The sequence below is a fragment of the Cavia porcellus genome, unplaced genomic scaffold (genome assembly GCF_034190915.1).
Source record: "Cavia porcellus strain 051 isolate PalLab524CR breed Dunkin Hartley unplaced genomic scaffold, mCavPor4.1 scaffold_33, whole genome shotgun sequence".
NCBI classification, from domain to species: Eukaryota; Metazoa; Chordata; class Mammalia; order Rodentia; family Caviidae; genus Cavia; species Cavia porcellus.
The window spans coordinates 9,807,590-9,830,249 of record NW_026947516.1 but is presented as its reverse complement, the minus strand read 5'-3'; the positions used below and the strand labels follow the sequence as shown (position 1 = coordinate 9,830,249).

General features: G+C 44.4%; 1 protein-coding gene and 1 long non-coding RNA gene across 2 annotated transcripts in view; both read right to left on the bottom strand.

The window, feature by feature from the left end:
- Positions 1-550: 550 nt before the first annotated feature.
- On the bottom strand, positions 551-1,611 carry LOC134474530 (PWWP domain-containing DNA repair factor 3B-like). The gene is made up of 2 exons (XM_063242750.1): positions 1,505-1,611; positions 551-1,150 (listed from the first exon to the last, which is right to left on the bottom strand). The coding sequence occupies exon 2, from the start codon at positions 950-952 to the stop codon at positions 551-553; it is 402 nt and encodes a 133-aa protein (XP_063098820.1). The 5' UTR covers positions 953-1,150; positions 1,505-1,611.
- A 12,325-nt stretch (positions 1,612-13,936) lies between these two features.
- Positions 13,937-22,660, bottom strand: part of LOC134474587 (uncharacterized) — a 42,735-nt gene continuing 34,011 nt past the window's right edge. Inside the window, exon 3 of the long non-coding RNA XR_010045432.1 lies at positions 13,937-13,999. This is a non-coding gene — a long non-coding RNA (uncharacterized LOC134474587). The remainder of the gene's footprint in view (positions 14,000-22,660) is intronic.

The following is a 22,660-nucleotide window of genomic DNA, read 5'->3' as shown; positions in this document are numbered from 1 at the left end:
GGCCTGGTGAGGAGGCTGGGGTGGCACAGCTTGTAGGATTCAGGGGCCAGGGCTCAGAGAAGCCAGAGGATGAGCTCTGGGGGTGGGAGTGGAGTTGATGGTGGGGATGGGGATTGAATCCACATAGAACAGCAAGGTCGTCTGTTCCTATGGTGGAGGAGCAGGACCATGAGTGTGCAGCACACAGGGTCCAGGCAGGGGTCCTGGAGCCTTGCCCTGTGGGGCAGAGCCAGGGAGGGATGGTGGAGTGTTCACTGCATGCAAGGCGGGAAGCTCTTTCTTACAGTCTTTCCTGAAAGTGGACCTCATTTGTGGGAATGTGAGTGGGTGTAGAATGGGAAGGGAATTTGCACTGAGCCTTCCAAGTGAGGAGAGTAGCCGCCATCCTTGGCCAGGGCTCCTTCTTGAGGGCACCCTTTTATTTTGCGTGCTCCCCTTTGCTGGGTGCAACCCCAAGTACAACACACAGACATGCAAGGGAGGAGCACAGAGCTTTTATTGTGAACACAGCTTCTCTGTGCAGAGACTGAGGAGGGAAGTGGGCTTCCCACTAGGGTGTGGGCTCAGACTTAGGAGGGGTGCAGAGCAGCTCCTTGTTGGCCCTGGATCTCTTCCTCCTCCTCCTGATGACGCTGTCTAACACCTTTCTCTCATGAGGGCACACATAGGGCCCACTCAGAAACTTCTTCTCAGCGCTCTGGTAGTCGAGGCCCTCCAGGGAAGAGATGGAGCAGATCACAGCCTCTGGTAGCAGCACCTCCATCACAAGCCTCACCTTGTCCACTGTACGCAGAGCCAGCATGGGTTCCTTCATGTGCTCGTAGAGGCGCTGCACATATCGGGCCACGATGAACAGCTGGTCTTCATCCTCCAGGTAGGTCTCCATGCAGACAAAGTACCTGTGCTCTTTGAAGAAGGCCTTCAGCCAGCGGGAAGGCTTCCTACCCTGCATGATGTCTAGCAGGTGGCGGTCAGTGCCCTTGGTCTTCACGATGAATTCCACTATCTTCTGGTTGGCGTAATCACGAGCAGCCTTAGCAGCTGGGGTGCACTCAGGCTGCAGCCAGTTGTAGGACTCTCCCCCATCTGGAGACAGGAAGACCTTCCTCTGTGTCTTGTCCTCTAAGTCCTCCAGCTTGCTGTCACTGACCTAGGAGAGCAGGAGACAGCCTTTGGTGACTAGGAGTTGTGCCATGAGTAAAGGGACATCCTTAATTAAGAGAGCAGGGAACAAAGTTGTGACACTGAGGGGTCAAAGCAGAAACACTTTGTGATCTCAGCCATAAACATGCAGGTAACAGCTCTACACACAACAGGTGTGGTTTCAGGACAAATTGGTCCTGGGGATACAATGGCTAACAGTATCTTGCACCAGCCCTTCATGAAGAGACACCAGTGTATCTCACACCCAGAAGAATGGGATCCCTCCACACCTGACACAGACCACACATGTGAACACACACACACACACACACACACACACACAGGGATGGTAGCCACCTACTTATTGCGATATGATACTGTTACAATTACTCTTTGCCTCACGTCTGTCACTATCTCTGGGAAGTGTGCCTGTCTCTCGAAGGCAGGAGTGGTTTGTTGTGATCGTGATCGTCACAGAGACCAGAATGTCCATGCTGGCCACATTCTCTGGGAACCAGGAAGTTCTGATGCAAACTGACAGGCGTGTGCTGCTCTCTGCCTCTATCAGCTGCACAGTGCCCAGTCCAGTGAGGGACAGGGAGGGAAGAACAGGACGCTCTGCTGCCCCATCTCCCTTGAATGGGATTTTGGGGATGGGTGTCGGGGATGGAATGTAGGAGGACAGAACACTCTGCTCCCCCCTGTTATGCAGATGCAGCTCATGGGTCCAACAAAATCCACTTTCCCTTCCCAGGCAGGACACAGCCAGCCGGCTGCATTTGTGTGTGTGTGTGTGATCCAGGAGCCCTCCACATGTAAAGGGAGCCCAGGGGCTGGACATGGTAGCTGTGCCCCAGAGGAAGGCACAGTTCCAGCTAGTGTGAGGGCAGCATCAGAGGACTGGGTGTACATGGGGACCCAGGCGTGACAACGGGGTGCGGAGCACCCAGGTGTGGCTGAGAAGGGGAAGGGTTCGAGCAGGTGCATGTGCCCTGTACCTAGCTCTGTGGGGAGGGTACAAGAACCTCGCATGTGTGGGCTCTACTGGGCAGGCAAAACTGAGGCCCTGGGCCCATGCAGAACCGGATCCCAGGAAGGCCTCCTGTGGCCAGAACCCAGCAGTCACTTCCTTCCCCTCTTCCCAAAGGAACCTTTTCCGGAGCCCCTCCTGGAGGGCAGGGAATTTGCTGCCCTGTTGGGCAGCATGCACAAGGGTTGTCCCACTGCTTGGCCTGAGGGCAGTGGGCTGCAGGGCAGTTTGGAGAACCCAGGTCTGGTCTGTTCAGTGGACCTGAACAAGACCTTCAGAAGTGCAAAGTTCTGTTCCAAGACTCCGCATTTGCCCTGTGTTCAAGAACAGATTCCCCCCGCCTCCTATGGCCAAGTGACAAGAAGTGGGTTGAAAATAATAGGAAACTTTTAGAAATTCAAGGACTGCTTTAACACCCCCAATATCACAAAAGATTTCTTTACACTAATGGGATAAATTATGATTTTCAAGACACAGATGGTAGATTGAAGGGAAATTTTCACAAAGCGTAAGTCACCATGGCCTCAAGAATGCCAGTTTTATGGACTCTTGGTTTCCACATGCCCCTTTTCTGTTAGTCACTGCTGAATCCAGGACCCATGGGCTCCTCCGTTTTCCTCGACCCAGGCCTGGCACCTGCTCAGACTAGAAGAGGAGACTCGAGTGTTCAGCTCTGCTTCCTGAGCTCCTCCTGAGCTCCTCCTGAGCCCACTGCATACAAACTCAACCGTACCATATGTGACCTGGGGCATCCGGCCGTCCACCTTCCAACAGGTCCAGAGCTGTATTCCTCCCAGCAGTGAGGTATTCTGCAGTGTGGCCTCGCCATGTCTGCTTGTCCCCAGCAGGGAGTGGTCTGACACATTCAATCAGGGTGCCTTTTTGGTGTGCCCTCTGTGACCCACACTGCTGGGGCCTTCTGGCCCGGGCGTGTGTTCCCCTGCTCCTGGATACACTCACGGGTGTCTGTCACCTGCAGTCCATAGTTGTGCATTTTTTTAACTTGGTGAGCACTGCAAATGCTTCCCACAACGACTGTACTGCTTTAAATTAATGTGACAGAGTACAAGGCTCAAGCTTGTTTCACGTTCTCAGCCACTCTCGCTGCACCTTTTCTTGTGTAGACATTTGGAGGGGTTTGGATTCAACAGGAAGGATTGTACTTTTCTTTGCGTTTTCCTAACAGCTGCTGAGGTGGAGCACGTGTTCTGTGCCCTCATGCCCTGCGGCAGCCTGGGCCATCATTTCCTTCCTTGTTGGTGTGTGGAACTCCTAGTCATACATCTTTGAAGGAGAAACTCTCTAAAAGTCAGTTGCACCAAGGAGCCGTGCTGCACATGGACAGGGCAGACAATGGCAGAGCCATGGTAGCCAGTCTGGGGCTCAGCCTCTTGGGGTTGCTCTGTGTCTCTTCACACAGATTTCTTCAGACCAGTGGGTGTTGTGCTGCTTCCAAGTAGCTCCTCCCCAGAATATCACTGCTTCCCCAGTCTAGCTAATGTGTCTACCAAGGTAGGTGGCAGCACCCTGCGGGCCACAGTCAGCCTCCTTGTGCTTGTGCTGTCCCTCATCTGGATGAGTAGAGACTCGGGCCCAGAGCCACCTCTCCTTCACCATCCTCTAAACTGAACAGAAATGGCCCCAGAAGTCCAGTGTGGCAAGCAAGAATCAGATCTTCATCTAATTTTCTAATTACACATCTTGCTTTCATTGATGGGGAAAATGTGGAGAGTTCTATCTTTGATTCCTTCCTTTTTTGGTACTGGAGATCCAACTCAGGACCTTATAATTGCCAGGCAGGTGTTTGTGCCAGTGAGCTGTATCCCTGGCCCAGAATCTGATTCATCTAAAGGATTCGGGAAGGAATTAGCTGACCACAAATGACAGTATTAAATCTGAGGGAGTTTTGTGTAGAGATGAACTGAGATGACATCCAACATTGACCATGATTTCCTCAAATATGGCTTAAGAATGACAGACCTTTAAACTCTACCTTAAAAGCAAGAGCCGACTTTAACTAGAAATAAAGGATGGGATATAGAGGGGGGATTGAGTTTGCATTTGGCTCACCAAGTCCTTAAGGCCATGAAATAGTTAGATAACATAAAAAGCTTCAATGGTGCCATTTGCATGTACATTAGAAGGGACTGCTGGGTGTTACTGTAACTCCACACTGTGTTGCTCTGCAGTGCTATTTCAGTGTGAATTTCCTCTGGATGGAATTTCCCACAGTTAAACTATGAGAACTGAAGACTGTTCCAGGCTCTCTGTGGTTCTGGATTTAATGTTACATTTAACATTCTACGTAGTAATTGACATGTGCCAGGGCAACAGTGGACCCTCCAAAAGGACCACAGACATAAGCACCCTGGGTAAGTCTTACCTTTCCACAATGAAAGGGAAGGCATTTCCTACCACCTGTTGTGTTTAGAAAAAGCACTGGATTCATTTAGCTAAACTAATTCTACAGACTAGAATCCTGTAAACCTCAACTAATTTCCAAATGTGGTTTTCAAATTCCTATATACATCGAATATCTCTTACAATGAAAAACTGCAGCCTGTTTGGTAGATAGAATTTCAAACCTTTACGTTAGAAGGAGCCAAAACCAAATCAAACATTTGGGGAAGTGCAGATTGGAAGCTAACCTATATTAAATTTGCAAGAATTTTATACTTTTTTCTCAAACTATGGATGACAACCGCTGCAAAATTAATATTTAGATGCTCCCTGCACTCTCGTTCACATGGTGCCATGCTGGTGCTCATGCATCCTGTTATCTAATAGCACCAGAACAGTCTTGATAATCCACCTCAGTTTCCCCCATCTTTAGAAACCCACATTTGAAAAACCACATCAAATATATCTGAAGCTGTTGTGTGTGAAGGAACACTCCCCTCGTGAATGCTGCACATCCGCTTGGACTATATATTGTGTTTTGATTCCCAGCTGTTGCTGTGCTAAGAAACTGAAGTAATCATCTAGTATGCAGTGTCTTATCATTAGACAGAAGAAGGCTGTTCATTAGCTTCCCAGTGGAGGCTGGCACTGAATATTCATCTCACTGCTTGGCACCACCGGTACAAGTAGTTCCCCCCACAGCATCTTTTTGGAATCAAAAACAGAATATAATGATCTAGGGGGTCATCACATACATGAGGTTTCATATGCTTCTAGGAGAACTGATAGGACCCACTATGATTTTACCTCAAAATGGATCTAGAAACCAGCTGGTTTTTGGTGCCACAATGGTCATAATATGAATCATTCAGTCATGATAATTCATGGAGTTAACACTCCATTAACATCTTATTTATTCTTTCTTGATTTTCTTTTTTTTTGCACATAAATGGTTTATTTTAAATTTTTAAGCATAGGATAAACAAACATCATCATTTTAAGTACTGCTTACATAATTAACAGATTTATATTGTGTATATTTCTAAATGAAAAGAATAGGAAGCTGTCTATACATTGTATAAAATAAAATGAAAATCAATTCAAGCTCAAAAGATGAGGTCATTTACCTAGTTTTAAATTGTGAGCCTGAAGACCTCTGAAACATACACATTCGTGCACACTGCACTGCCTGTAAAATAAATTCTTTTAAATAAAAGGGTTGGGTCACTGGAAACATTTCTAGCGTTACCTGATGACTTGCATGGTGAGTTTTCGGCAAGCAACCTTAATACACCCACAGTCTCCCAATCTCTAGAGAGTGCAACATGGTGATGATTCTAATCACTGTTCCATTGATTGTCTTTTGTGCTGACGAAAGGTTAAGGGGGAGGGGATTTTGTTGTCATTTTGTTGTTTATATCTGGTAATCTAAACAACTATTTTGAAGATAACAAAATGCAACATTACAACCATTGTTAAATTCCTATCATCTTGTTTTGAAAACCTATCATATTACTATTTGGGGTCATTTGTTGTTCTTGTAGTTGTTTGTATATCTCCGTTTTTTTTTTTTGTTTTGTTTTGTTTTGTTTTGTTTTGTTTTGTTTTTTTTTGACACCAGAGAGTGATTGAACTCAGGACCTCTTGCTTGCCAGGCAAGTGCTTATGTTGTCGAGCCAAATCATTGGCACTGTTTTTCTTTTTAAAATAAAAAAAATCATATTGCTTCATGTTGGGCAAGGACCCTTACAGTGTCCCAGGGACACTGACAGTGTTAGCATTTTCCCATAGTCATTAGGCTCCGATAAAGTCCATGTAGTCATAGACAAATATTGCATGGGTTCCTCAGGGCCTTCTGTGACAGTCACCCAGCCTTCTGCCAGCCTCTTCTCTTGGGGCTCCTTTGTTGTTCCAGCTGCAGGACTATTGGGAGAACGAGGAGAGTAACTTCACAGAACTACCCTGCCTGAGTCACAGGTGTTCTCTGAGACCACACCCACAATTCATAATCCGTGCTCTACCAGAGCCAGGCCTTCTTCCATCTCCCCAGCAGTTTGGCCAGTCAAGTCCCACAGTGCCTTGCAGCTTCTTCTGCCTAGAGTGCCATGCAATTCAACTGGTAGGTATAATCAAGAAAAACACATTTAATCAGCTGGATTCTTCCCAGAAGATTGTCATTGTCCAATGCGTTCATATATTACAGTGTTCAAGGATCATCATTTCCAAGTCTCAATATCACTCAAGCAATCAGTTCTCAGGTTATCGGTTTTCTCTCTGTTTGCCTAATTATTTTACCACATTTCTGCCTTCATTAGACAGCATAGCAATCTATAGATTCCAAACATTGTGAACCATGTGCTGCATGGATTTCCAGCTAGACTTCTACCCTACCCTAGAATCTTATGGAGAAGCAAGATATGAATGAGTTTTCCAGGATATGAAATAAAGTATACTTTGGTGTCATTGTTCACAGTAGAGATAAAGACAGAATGAGCAAATCTGTAGGACTAGAGTGTGTATCTATGAATACATGTCATGTGTTATGTAACAGCAGCAGTGGTGGAGGCAGCAAACTTAACCTGTGTTGAGTGTTGAGTGTGTGTTGAGAAATGTGTTGGGTAACCCTTGTATTTCTCTGTGTGACAAAAGTCAGAGGATGACAGCATTTCTGCTCCAGTTTCAGAGGTAGGGATCTGGAAAGCAGAGCGAAATATCCAAGCATGAGTGCACTGGCAGTGGCTATCTAGGGAAAACAGCTGTGTCCTGCTTGGATCAGTGAGCCCTGGCACTGCAAACAACAGGAGAAGAATATGCTCCTGATATCTACAATCTAAGATCACAGATGCTGCTGAACATTCTGCATTGTCCCACCATAAAGTTGCCCCCCACCAAGACAACCTCTGGCCCCAGTTGTCAATATCACCAAGCATGAGAGACCCTCTTGGGCTCAGGGCAGAAGTGAGATATTTGTAGGGTGACTTGCTCTTGCATTTGCACAGCAGCAAGGCTAGAATCCAAACACAGCCAGTTTGCTTCCAGGCCACTGTGTCTCAGCCACACTGGAATTCCTTTCAATTTTTAAATCATCTGAACTGGAGCCATTGAAACTGACAGGAAATGCCATGTGATTGTCTATCATGTATAGTAGTGAAAGCACAATTACTTCCATGATATGATATCATTTCTACCAAAAATGTTTGGGATAATAAATGTAAAAATATATTCACACTCATTTCATTGCCATATTAAGAATCAAACCTAGGGCCACTCTAGCTCAGAGATACACCATTTACAGCTCCATGCCTGTGAGTATTACAGAAGGATATGTGACACAGGCTTATAACAAGACACAGAAGATACACAATGTCTGTATATGTAGACAATACATGTTGTCACCTCCGGGAAGTGAAGAGAGGGTTGAGACACAATGGGATCCACATCCTCTTTGTCCTCTGTTGCACCGGAGAAAATTGAAGTGCTTATTACCTAAAATGACAGAAGCCAGGCAGAAAACATTCAGTCCTGCATGTATCCCCTCACAGGGTCCCCAGAGAATGAACTCCAGAAACACACAGAAGTTGGAGGCCAGGGCTTGGAGACAGAGCAGAAGTGGAGGGGGAAGTTCATGGAGACAGAGTTTTCCATGGGGAAGGTGAGAGTGTATAGAGATGGATGATGATGGCGGTCATGTAACCATGGGAATATACTTAATGCCACTGAGCTGTACACTGATAACTGGTGACAAACGCAAATTGTAGGTTATGCTTTCTATCACAATTAAAAGAACCATTAAGGACAGGGTCCCTAATACCCCAAGTAGGGTGTTTTGCAACCTAGCCACAGGGCAGCAAAATGGCCTCCTCACTGGGCCAGCAGGGCAGCCAGACATGGCTCCATCCAGAATCATCAGTGGTTCTTCAAGCTGGTCCAGGAGCCAGGAGCTCTCACCTATGAAATGTGCCTGGATCTCAGTCCCAAGCCCTTCTTCTGCAGTTTCAATGGTGAGCACATTTTCCCCTTCCTCTGTTCCCACCTGCCAAATTGTGAGCTGCCAGCTCACCACAACAATGACACCTGTCCTCTATATTGGCCTTGGAACTCACTGTGAACCCTGCCTCTCTGGCAGATTTGAGGACAGTATATCTACTTATAGATTAGTGAGAACCAAGCAGCAGGCTCTGATCCATCTCCTATTTGTTTGCCCTCAGAAACAGATCTCCCCTCATCACATGCATGTCAGGACATTGTAGAAAGGTATTGGCATTGTACAAATGTGAGGATTATCAGAAGAGATACCCACTGGACAGGATTTCCATGTGAAAGGCCACTGATGTGCAACACACTGGGACAGGTGCTGTTCCCTTCAGGGGAAATGAGCCCTTCGGTGGGCCTTGACTCACACTTGCTGCAAGGATGTGCATGTGGGAAAGACAGGGACATCATGTGGGCAGGGTCATCCTTTATTAGGCAGTGGCCTGCTAAGTTTGGGGATGGCAACTTTAGAAGTAGCCTCTGTAAGAGTTTCAGCTGCCACAAAGCCAAAGGATATCAATCTGGTGTTACCTAGCAGTAAGTGTCACTTGAAAGTCACAGGTTGTATCTTATTGGATTTTATTATGTATGAAAATATAAGCAAAAACTTTTAAAGACAAGGAGATTATACAAAAACCATTGTTCATTTTCTGTTACTTGATTCTAAATACCCTGTAATGCTATCATTCTCTTAAATGGTTTAACATTGTTTTGATATATTTGATGCTACAGTATATGAAGTTATATTCAAAGATTTCAAGGAAAGAGACAATATGGTAACTACTTTTATGTCAGGATTATCTTGTGGTGAAACACTATTCTGCTTAAATGGTTATGTTTTGATCTGCTCTGTTTTGCTGTTATGCCCTCTTTTATCTCAATCTCCACTTCATTATTTACTTTTTTATTTTTATCCTTTTAATTAAGGGAAAAATAAATAAAAAATAGCAGGATATATTATAGTAACCCACTTTGACTTTCCATTTTCTTGATTTAAAGCCCTGTATTACTATCACCATCTTGTTTTTGACTGATGTCATCCTATTCTGTTTTGCTTGATAGTACCAGGTTCGAAAGTTTAGGCAACAGCTGTGAAGATAATGAGATTCATTATGATGCCCATTCTTGAGGACTATTATCTACTTTTGAAGACCTATAATGTCTCCAATGTTTTGGTTTTGTCTGTTTTGTTCTTTATTGTTTTGTTCAATTTTATTATAACTGATGATATAGGCAATTCTATTAGAGATAGCAGGAGGCATTATGGTAACCATTGTTGATCACCTTGTATTATGCTTTTACATTATCTATTATGTCCACCCTTTTGATTTGATTGACTCTGTTCTGTTATGTCACATTTGGTTCTACTCCCTTCCAAAAAAGTAATAAGAACTGTGGGAGCAACAAAACCCAAAATGTGTAATTGTCATTGTACAAAAGAGAGGAAAAGAAAGTGCTCAAATGATATAACTGCATGTATATTTAAGTGTATAAGATAGATAATGATATCACTGAGTTTTGTTGGATCATTGAACAGATCTGTTTGCAGTCTCACTGTTGAAATGTCCACTTTACAAGCTTTAATTTTGTGACATGAACAGTTATTCCTAAGATGACAATATGTAATCCATTAACTAGTGATTTCCTACTGTTTATTTTTTTTCTGTAAATCTATATAACTTGTACCGTTTCTCTGCTTTTTTTCTCCTTAAATAAAATTTAAAAAACAAACAAAAAGTCACAATACCAGTGCAGTCCTTTGCTTAATGCACTTCTGTAATGAGAAATTTCTTCCAAGCAAGTGAGCAGAGATGTGTACAGAGATTTGAGTGCCAAGTAAACAAAATGAGCTTACATCTAGGACAGAGCGGAGCATTCTAAAATGCATAGGAAGCATCCTAGGCAATATTTTTATACTCTTACAATGGGATGTTACATACAACCTGATACTCATGTTGAAGATTAAGAAAATAATTCACAGTTTTGCCAAGGAAAACAGAGATTTCAAAGATATGTGATTATCTTAATCCTGTTTATTTTGTTAAAAATAAAACAATTGAAGAAAAATGAAAGAATAAATAGGAGAGGGATGCAATGAAACAGGAAGCAAGGATGGAGGAGGGTGGATGGTTGTGGGGCACGCAGGGCAGTGAGCATTTGGGGGTATGAATAAATCACGGCCCTGTGGTGGGTACCTGATCCTGCAGGTGATTGGAGGTCCCCGTGTCCTCACAAGTGGCTGTGGGAGGGGGCAGGAGGATGGGAATCCATGAAGGAGGCATGAAGGTGGAGAGGGCTGTGAGGATGTTAGGAGGCTGTGCTGCTGGCTCTGTGGTGGGAGAAAGAAGTGGGAGACATGGAAACGGTGGTGCTGGGAAACCAGGAGGGAGGAAGGAGCTCTGTTTCAGAGCCCAGAGAAAGGGTTCCCGGGATGCTCTGTTCACACCTTGGCTTCAGCTCAGTGACACCCACACATTTCAGATTACTGGGCTTCTCAGCAGTCATTCCGTAAATTACCTTTTAGATCAGAAAACATCCCAGAGAAGCAGGAATTGCCCTCTGCTCTCTGCAGCCCTGTCTGTGGTTTCAGCATCCAGTGGTGCCCTGAAGCCCATCCTCTGCAGACACAGGGGCTGCTAAGGTTACACTGTGCATGGCACTTCTGTGATGCTGACCTGGGTTCCAGGTATTCGCATGCTCACTTACCACAGCAGCAAATTTGCCATGACAGGAGAGCTCACAAGGTTCAGAGAGTCCAGGTCACCTGCTCAGGTTACACAGCTAGGAAGTGACAGGGTGGCTTTACTCTGGGAAAGGTGGCTCCATATTAGTAGACACTGCAGCAAATGTAAATAGCCAGAAACGGACTCATTATTATTAGTGTAGTCATTTTTTACAAAATACAAATGGAGAAATGTAAGGAAAATGAGACAGAAGTGGTGAACAAAGATGTGTGGCTCAAGAGCACAGAGGACACTCAGATTGGCCCCTCCTTGTCCAGTGTTAGGTGCCTTGGCCTTCTCCACCTCAGGCCTGGTTGCCACACCTACTTCCTTGGGCTGTTCCCCCTCCTCCTCAGGCCCCATCCCCTCCTATTCTCTTCCTTCCAGCCCCAAAACCCTCAGCCCCCACTTAGAGCTAAATCAGCCTTGCAGCAACCACCCCATTCCCCCCCACTCAGGGGCAGCAGAAGTTTGGGCCCTGGTGAGAAGCTTTATCTCCTTCCCACCTCTTTTCCCTGCAGCAAGGAGTGGGAGCACCACAGCAGCTGCCTTCCAGAGCCCTGAAGTCACTGCACTGCACCTTCAGTATCTGCCTTAGTCTACACTGCCACCTGGGGTGCCACCACCTCCACTCACACAGTCACCACCACCTCCCACACTGATAGCACCCCCACACACCCATTCATCCAGCTGAAGAGCTAGAGCCCATGAAAGCCCCCCCCAGGAATTCAGCTGGAGGCCTAGAGGCCAGGACAATGTCTCATGTAAGCCTGTTCAGGCACCACCTCATCTCCACCTCTCTCTTGCCCTGTCCCCCCAGCCCCAGAGCCCAGACCTAAGCTCAATTGACAGCAACCACTTCACATCCCTCCCCCTACAGGCAGCAGCAGGGTTTGGGGCTCTGGAGATGCAGCTCTGTCTCTTCCTCTCCTTTTCTTCCTACACAGGAGCAGGAGTAGCATGCCAGCTTCCTGCCAGAGCCATAAAGACACTCCTCTGTGCCCTCAGCCTCTACCTCTTTTGTTTGCACAGCCTTCCATACTGCCACCACCATCTCCACTGCTGCCACCCCAAACCCATGAGTTCATCTAGAGGCCCAGAGCCCACAGTAGTGTCTCATGCAAGTCTATATCAAGGATCTGCACTGGGAAGCCCCAAAGGTTGGTGGAAACAAACAGTGGGAAAATGCCATTCTCCCAAAATTGTTATACAGATTTAATGCAATTCCAATCACAATACCATTAGTGTACCCCAGAATTTTAGAGAAATCATTCCAAAAATTTATCTGAAATCACAAGTGGCCTAGAATATGAAAGGTAGTACTAAGTAATAAAGATAAGGCAGGAAGAATCACAGTCTCTGACACGATGGGAACCAGTGCTCCTGAGATCCTGCCATGGTGAAAGTTAGGAAGCTGATTCGCTGGCCTTCTTGGTGAGCACACCTGGCTCGGGCTTGGCAGAAAATCAGTGTTCCTGATATACATTCAAGGTAGAACATAGGTGGATTATTCTCCCACCCTCTTGCCAGTGCCCTGGGAATGTGCCAGGAGGAGAAATATAGCTCCTGAGATCCCATTATGGGGCAATTTAGGTAGCTTATTTGCCCACCCTGTTGATAATTGCCCCTGAGGTGGACCAGGAGGAAACCAATGCTCCCCAGATCCAGCCATGATGAAATGTAGGCAGCCTCAGGTGTCTGACAGGACAGAAACCAGCCCTCCTGAGATCCTGCCATGGCAGAATTTAGGCAGCTTATTTACTCGCCCTCTTGGCACAGTTCATCAGCACCAGCACTCCTAAGATCTGTTCATGTTGGAACTTAAGCAGCTTATTGGTCCGCTTTCCTGGTAAGTGCCCGTGGTGTGGGCCATGAAGACAACCAGTGCTCCATAGACCTGGCCATTGTGGAATTTAAGTAGCTTATTCTTCTTTCAACCTGTTACATGCCCCTGGCATGGGCCAGTTGCAGAAAAAGCACTCGCGAGATTGGCCATGGTGGAACTTAGGCAGCTTACTCACTGGCCCTTTTGGTAAGAACCCTAGTTCTTTGCCAGAAGGAAAACGAGCATTTCAGAGATCTAGCCACATTGGAAGTTATACAGCTTATTTGCCTGAACCCTTGCTTACCTGTTAGGGGTAAGTGCCCCTAGCTTGGGTCAGGAGGAGAATTAACATTCTTGAGATATAGCCATCATGGCCCTTAGGCAGCTGATTTGCCTGCCATCTTGGCAAGCACCCCTTGTTCAGGCCAGTAAGAGAACCAGTGGCCCTGTTAGCCTCCCGGGACATGGGCTGAGAATCACACTCCCCCACCATAGCAGCTGGGGATAGATGTCTCAGCATGTCTTGGGAGAATGACCATATGCAACATAGCAAATAAGGGAGATTTCCTTCTATCTTCTGTTTGAAGACAAAGGTTGTTTTAACTGTTTTGTTTTGTTCTGTTTATTTTGCTGTATTCAGTACTCTCTTTCCATTGGTTTTATAATATTTTGTTTTGAGTTTGATTTTACTAGTCCTAGTTGAATGGACAATTATTGTCAATATAACAAGATATACTATAATACCTATTAATAGTATGCCAGTATCCTGATGTTAAGGTCTGTATCAATTTCACTGCATTGTCTCAATTGGCTTTGTTCTGTCTTCTTCTGTTGTGTTTTTATTACCTTCAAAATAAAATCAAAAATTTAATAAATAAAATTTAAAATTACAAAATGTATAACATTACAAGGTATCAAATATGGCAAATTCTATCTTGATAAGTTAGAAAACGACAAAATCAACCTGTAAACTGAACAGTAGAAATATATATAACAGAAAACATAAACATTATCATTTATGAAAGAAATAAACATTAGTAACATTAATTAAATAATGTTTTAATAATTACAATAAGGACACACTTAATATAGCATAATAAAACACTGAAACTATGTTATCATTTTGCTTCATATAAATGATGGATAAGAAAAGATGCCTAGCTTCAAAATAACTTCAAATAATAAAATAAGAAATATAGAATCAGAACATTATACTTTTCATTCCAGTGATGAAGTTTAATTAATGGATATTAATACCTGAATATCAAGTCAGGAAGCAGGATGATTCTTAAACGTGATTTACAAGTGTTGCTGCAAAGATCATGTATTAAAGCCAGTGGGAAAACTGACAGCCAGTGGTATATGGTAGAGACAGGGCCTGATGGGAAGAGTTAAGTCACTGGAAAGGGTGCCCTTGAAGAGGATTCTGGGACCACACTGCCTCCTTTAACTTCCTTAACTTTTGGCTGCTGTGAGGTGACCAATTTTCCTCTACTACTTGCTTTTTCTTTGATGTGCTAGCTAATCACATTTCCAAAACTAATAGAATAAGTGACACTGAACCCAAAGCTAGGAATCACTGAGCCAATAAACCCTTCCACCTTTTAAATTTCTGATGTCAGAGATTTTGTCGCAAAAACCAAAAGGTGATCACCACAACAAATGTTACAAATCTAACAGGAGCCTGAAGTATCACCACCACAATGGTCTGGCCAATGAACAAACATCTTGATAAGAAAACACTAATTTAATGAAACTTGTCCGTGTACCTGGGTCAAGTATACGTGGTTTAACATACTCTCTTATACAGTGTTGCATAACTGATGATCTTATAAGAATTGTTTTATCATAAATGTTATACATAAGTGTCAGTATATAATAAAATGGAGCTATGTTTAACCAGACATATATGACTTAATAAACTATAAGTATTATATTTTAGTTGACAAATATAGCTTGAAACCCTACTGCACATTCATTACCCAAATGTCACTGGATCAACAGGTTAGATGTCAGCTGCACATATAATTAAGCAAATGAAATCAACATTTTATGTAAACTCATCCACTTACTATTACTGCACTCTTGTTAACAATCAAGAATCCAAGATGCAAAACGTATGAGGATGGGGCAAGCAAAGATTTAAGGCAAGTCTGCTCCTAGCCGGGTGAAATGAATAGTGTATGCATCTATGCATACATTTCTACACATCATTGCTGGAATTGTCATACAAAAATGAGTCAATAATCATGTATCCACCATAAACACACATGAAATATTTAAGGTTTTATATATATATATATATATATATATATATATATATATTTCCATAAAATACTCCAGAACTCTTAGTACAGTGAGAAAGGAAATAGTACAGTTAGAAACAAAGGAGGTGAGTGAATCATTCCCTTCTCTAAAGTCCACACCCTCAAATGATGACCCATTCTTCCATAACCCGAAAAAATTAGGAAAGTTGGAAACAGGGAATTCCTGTGAGACACACCCTTCCTGCCACAGGACAATAAATATAGCACTGCTCTAGTGATTACCTAGGTTTAAATTTAGGAGATCACCATGCCAGAGGCTTCACATCACTGACACTAGTGAGAGAGACAGTGGACAGCACCTGGAAACAGAGGCGTCTGACTCTTTAAATACCAGAACTCAGAGTTATCCAGGCTGATTTTTCCCCTTTATCCCTCTTTCTGTTCCTGCTGCTATTGTCCTGTTGTTGTGGAAATCTGCTATAAAACCAAATGGAAAATACTTTGAAACTTGGAGTTGGAAAGCAACTGTTTGTTATGTAAGTGTACTCAAATCACCAGCCTCCAGTCAATTTTAGGTTCAGTTTTTATATGGTTGCAAGCAGAAAGTACAAAAGCCAATAGCAAATCAGTTTACGTCATCATACGTTGTTAAGCAGATTAGCTCTAGGCAGGTTTACTTAAAAAGGAATTGTTTGTCATGAGGCAGTAGAAACTAGGGAGGGAGCTGGGGATGAGGGGATGGTTGAAACTAAGTATGGTATTGACTAGTTTATCTCAGTTAGAGTGTACTTGAAAATAGATTATGTTTAGATGCCAGACAGTACAGGAAGACAAGATGGATGTGACCAGACTGAGTCAGGTTGCACTCTCTCTAAGGTGCAGCTGGCATGGTCAGTCAAGGCTAAGTGACTCTGATAGTCCAACTATGTGGTGGTCTGGATGAGCATATCTTGTCTTAACAGAGTCATGAACTATTGATTTTTTAACTATTCTCTCACTCACATTTTGATTTTCAATATACGTAGCTACTTACTGCATACTACAAGGTGCATGCCAAGCAATTCATTCTGAATGGAACACAAAAACCTGGACTATTTTGGACACATTCAATTGTAACATTATTACCTGTGATACTCTAGAAAAGATTAAAACCAAACTTAACAGAGATCACCAGAGGTCCTCAAATCCTATTTTCAGTAAATTCTACCCAGAGCCAGAACCTTCCCATCCTATGGTCCATCTGTCTCTCCAAAGTAGTGCACAGGACCTCAATGGAGGCCACCTCTCGATCCTCGCATTAGCTCAGAGAGTCCCCCATTTGAAGGGGTTGTGATTGTTGCTGCTATCTTTAAGATTCCTGCCTGTGACTGAAGGGTGCATTGCAATGTCACATGGGGCCTGGATGGCTATTAGTGCAAGTAAAAGGAGTGTGAAAATCTTCCATCCTTGACTCCTGTTGGTCCTCAAGCTTGGGTTTGTCAGTTGTTAACTCAGGACCACAATGATGCAATTTAATGTGCCAAGGAGAACTGGGGAATGAGGTGTGTTTTTCCCACTGATTTATTTGAAGGGCTCTAGGCGACTCTGTCTGATTACTGGTGATACTGGCCTCAGTCAAACAGTGAGGTTCTGATGATTTCTCCATGGGTAATTTCATACTTTCTATTTCCCTGTCCCTTATAATTGGTAAATATTTGTGTGAGACTACTTTGAAACAAAGGTACCCCATGTGGGCCCCAACATAGCAGCTTAGGGAGAGTCTGGATTTAGAGGAATGCACCAGCACCCCAGCTGTTACTACATTTTTCTCATATTGATTTTGTATGTCTATGTCCTCCTGCAGTTATCAGATTTTTCTTCAAGCAGGAGCCACCATTCTTCCCCCATCTTCTTACTTATGTCTCTTCACCTTACATGCATTGTTTTTTGACCATTCCCTCCTTTCTTGAAACCTCAAAACTCAGGCTGGCATTTTCTCTATCCCTGCTTGGAGTCAATCATTTTTTCAAAGATTCTTGGAGCCTTTGATTGTTGAAGAGTAGGACCAAACCCAGTTGTGTCAGCATACTGAAAACTGAACCATTTAGAAGAGCAGAATTTCACTGTTTACTTGGGATTCCATGTGCATCATAGATCAAAGGCCTTAGCTTCACTGTGACATGTTAGGAAGATGAGCTTTCAAGCCAACTGGAACAGGAGAGATGCTTAGCTTCTCTGTGCAGGCTTCCTTGTTCCCCTCAGTGTCACCCACCTCATTATCCATCCAATGTCTCTGCTTGCTTTTGCAGTAGGTACTGCACAATTTCTATCCTCCAAGAAAATGCCACAGCTCCTTCTTCCACTCTGTCAGCTCTGAATCAGATACCATCTTCTTGGTTGGCTTTTCCTCAGCAACCTTTCAAAATTGGCACTTCCTGCGCCACTGCTGCCTCCTCCCTCCTGGCTTTTATGTTCACCATGAAGAATGATAAACTAACTTTTTACTTCTTGCTTCCTCCCTGTCAGATTTTTTGGCCCAGTTGAGAGCAAAAGCCTTTATTGACAGCGCAAGAGGCCTTCAGGAAATTGCCAGGACCTTCCCATGAGGAACCTGGGGAATGGCTTTTATGGAGTAGGGCTGATGGAGCAGACTGGATTGTGGTGTAGGGAGAGAATTGGAGGATCTTGGGTGCACATGTGGGAAAGAAGAGCAAAATGTCCATTTTGGGATTAGAAGAGAGAAATTTGCTGTGGTTGTACATGATCACTGCTATGGTGAAACTAGTGATGCCACAATTGGGTGGAACCCATCACTTCCTTCCTCACTTCCTTCCTTCCTTCCTCCCTTCCTTCCTTCCTTCCTTCCTTCCTTCCTTCCTTCCTTCCTTCCTTTCTTCCTTCTTTCCTTGCTTCCTTCCTTCCTTCCTTCCTTCCTTCTTTCCATCTGTCCTTCCTTCCTTCCTTCCTTCCTTCCTTCCTTCCTTCTTTGCTTGCTTCCTTCCTTCCTTTCACCTTCCTACCTTCCACCAACCCTCATTGCTCTCTCCTTGCCTCCCTCCTGATTATTTCAACTTTCCTCTTTGGAGTCACACTCTGAACCATTCCTTCAACTACACTTAGGACAAAGCAGCCACAGGTGAGGAAATGAAGGAGTACATGAAATTTTCACCATGCAGGGATGATTCCTGGTTCCCTCCAGGGAGAGGTACACAGCCGGCCCTGACCACACAGCATAGATCCCCAATTCCAAACTCCTGGCCACCTTTTCTGGGTCTTATATATTATCTGAAGATGACCCCCAAAAGTCTTAATGCCCTCCTACATGGTGATTTGGGGAGGTGATAGAATCCTGGGTGTGTGATACTGATGAATTTGGAGCTGAATGTGATGCTATGATGTGAAGCATGGTGAGGAGAGGCGGGTCACGGTGGGTGTACACTGAAGTCTTGCATATCCCTCCTCCTCCCTGCATGTTGGCCATGTTTCTCACTTTGCTTTCTCATCTTCATGACATACTCCATGTTTTGGGCAGCCTATGGGGTTTCTATGTTTACTCATGGATCCCAAGTTCATACTCAAGTTCCATGACTGACTTTGACCCAACTTTTGTCCCTTTATTCATTGGCCTTCAGAAAGAATGCTAACCCACATCAGTCGGAGAATGAAAGATTTAAAAAAGCAGTGTCAATGTAAGTTGAGTACTGTTAGACAGAAGGGATAGGAGACAAGTCAGGGAATTCTTTTAGGGTTGCTGAAATAAATTCCTCCCTTCTCTAACCGTATCATGTTGGATGCACTATAAACTCCTTCCACATAGAGCTGTCCAGCTGGTGACTTGGAATGTCTAAGCTTCTCTGTACACCCAGGGCTACCATTGATTCATGACTTGTCAATCAAAGAATGCCAAGGTTATTGCCGCCTCAGGGACAGTGTATAAATGGAGGACATGCCCAGGCAGGGCAGACCACTGGGATGAATTCATACAAGAGGGATTGCAAGGTATAAGCTTGAGCAGTGTGGGCTGCCTAGTTCCACTAAAAAAAGATCAATATCCCTCCAGAGAAGGAAGACAAGGGATGTTTTAGCACCTAAATTGAAGTGCAAGGGGATTAACCCATCCTCTTCCTGCCCTTGTACCTTGACAACCCTCTCAAGACCATTTACTGTCTTCAGACTGTGGCCCTTCTCATGAAGGACTTGTTCCCATCGCACCACCCGTTTTCCCCAAATCAGTGTTATTGTGTGATCTGCATGTGTTGCAGGCAAGAAAGAAATGCAGCATGGCCAAAAGGCCCCAACCAAGGGTGAGAATGTCTCACATGGCGTCCCCATGCATGAAATAGAAAGAAAGATCATGTAAGACACAAGTTTGGTAATGGGAGAAAAGAAACACAAGAGAATGTACCACTGAATGGGGGTGGCCTTAGGACTAACATGAAGGAAAGACCTTCTTCCAGGAAATGGATCCCTGACAATTGAGCACATTTAGATAAAATGGGTTAGAAGACTATTATGGGAATGCTTTTATGGTTGCTAAAGTGAATTTCCCCCTTCTCTAACTTTATCACATGGGACTCAAGGTACCCCCCTTCCCCATTGAGCTGTCCAGCGGGTGTCTTGTGATGTCTTAGCCTCTCTGTCCACCCAGGTCTACCATTAGTTGATGACTTGCTGACCAAAGAAAGCCCAAGAGTGTGGCCACCTCTGTGACAGTATTTAAATGTAGGCCAGGCAAAGCCAGGGAGCTCACCCAAGAAGGATGGCAATGTATCTGCTTGTGCTTTGTGGCCTTCCTAGATGCACCAAAAAAAGATCAATAACTGTCCAGAGAAGGAAGACAAGGGATATTCCAGCACCTAAGTTTAAGTGCATGGTGACTAGCACACCCTAGTCCTAACACTTGTACCTTGAAAACCCTCCCAAGATTGTTTGCTGTCCTGAACCTGTGCCCCTTCTCATGAAGGGGTTGTTCCCATCGCTCCTCCCTCTCCCCCAAATCAGTGCTCTTGTGTGGTCTCCATGTCTTATGGCCAGGCAACTAATGGATCAGGGCTGAGAAACCCCAAGAAAGTGCGAGAATAGATCCCAGGGCTTTGACTTGCATGGGATACCCAGAAAGACCAAGTAAGACACAACTTTGATAATGGGAGGAAAAGAAACTGAACAGAATGTACTACTGAATGGGGGTGGCCTTAAGAATAGCATGAAGCAAAGGCCCTCTCTCTGGAACTGGGTCCTGAAAATTGAGAACAGGTAGACAGAAGGGATATGAGACCAGTCTGAGAATCCTTTTAGGGTTGCTAAAGTAAATTTCCCCCTTCTCTAACCTTATCACATTGGAGTCAGCATAACCCCACCTTCCCCATAAGCTGTCCAGCTGGTGTCTTGTGATGTCTAAGCCTCTATGTTCACCAGGGCTACCATAGGTTGGTGAATTGCTGACCAAGGAAAGGTCAAGGGCGTGGATAAATCAGGTATAGTATACAAATTGAGGCCAGTTCCAGGCAGGGCACAAAACTGAGAAGAGCACACCTAAAAGGGATAACAAGGAATCAATTTTTTCAGCTTGGGTAGCATAGATTCACTAACAATGATCAAGATCCCTCTGTAGAAGAAAGATAATGGTTATTCCAGTGCCTAAATTTAAATCAAGGTGAGTAGCCCATCCAAATCCTGCCCTTTTCCAGTGAAAACCCTTCCAAAACCCTTTACTAACCTCAAATGCTGCCCTTCCAAAACCCTTTACTAACCTCAAACTCTGCCCTTTCTCACCAAGGCGCTCTTATTATCTCTGCCACCCTCTATCCCAATTCAGTGCTCTTGTGTGATTTCCGTGTCTTCCAGGAAAGCAAGAAATCAAGCAGGGCCAAGAGGCCCCAACCACGGGGATAAAATTTTCCCGGACTTTCCCATGCATGGGAGAGCAAGAAAGATATAAGAACACACAGTTTTGGTAATGGTTGAAAAAAAAAAAAAAAACAGAACACAATGTTGGAATGAATGAAGGAGTCCTTAGGAATAGCATGATGGAAAGACCCTCTGCCTTAAACTGGATTCTTGAAAATAGAGTACAGGTGGATAGATAGGAAAGGAGACAAGTCGGGAAATTCTCTTAGATTGTTAAAGTGAATTTCCCCCTTCTCTAACAGTATCACATTGGACAAACCATAACCCTCCCTTCATCATTGACATGTCCAGCTGGGGTCTTGTGATGTCTAAGCTTCTCTTTCAACCCCAGGGCCACCACTGATAGGTGACTTTCTGACCAACAAAAGCCCAAGTGTGTAGCCACATCAGGGATAATATATAAACGGAGGCCAGACCCTAACAGGGCAGTGTACTGGGAAGAGCTCACCCAAGAAGCATGTCAAGGTATCAGCTTGGGCAGCGTGGGCTGCATAAATCCACAAGGAAAAGATCAAGACCTGTCAGGAGAAGATTCACAGGGGCTTTTCCAGTGCCCAAAATTAAGTGTAATGTGGTTAGTACATCTTATTCCTGCCGTTGTGCCTTGACAAACCTCACAAGACCATTTCCTCTTCTCAGACTGTGCCCCTTCTCATGAAGGCCCTGTTCTCATTGGTGCTCTCCTCTCTCACATATCAGTGTTATTGTGTGAACACAGAGTCTTCCAGGCAAGCAAGAAACCAACCAGGGCCAAGAGCCCCCAACCAAGGGCAAGAATATCTCCACAGTTGTACTTTGCATGGGATCCAAAACAGATCAAGTAAGACTCAAACTTGATAATGGTAGGAAAAGAATCAGAGCAGAATGTACCACTGGATGGGGGTGACCATAAGAATACCATGAAGAAAGTCCCTCTCCTTGGAACTGGATCCCTGAATATTGAAGACAGGTAGATACAAGGGATAGGGGACCGGTCTGTGAATACGTTAAGGGTTGCTAAATCAATATCTCCATTCTCTAACCATATTCATTGGGACTCACCATACCAGCCCTTCCCCATGGAGCTGAGCAGCTGGTGTCTTTTGAGGTATAAGCGTCTCTGTGGAGCAAGAGCTACCATTGGTAGGTGACTTGCTTAGAAAGAAAGCCCAAGGGTGTGGCTCCATCATGGATACTATACATATATATATATATATATATATATATATATATATATATGTGTGTGTGTGTGTGTGTGTGCATGCCAGTCCCAGACAGGGAAGGCCACTGGGAAGAGCTCACCCAAGAGGAATGGCAAGGTAGGCAAGTTATCAGCTTGGGCAGCGTGTGCTGCCTAGATCCACTAAAAATATCA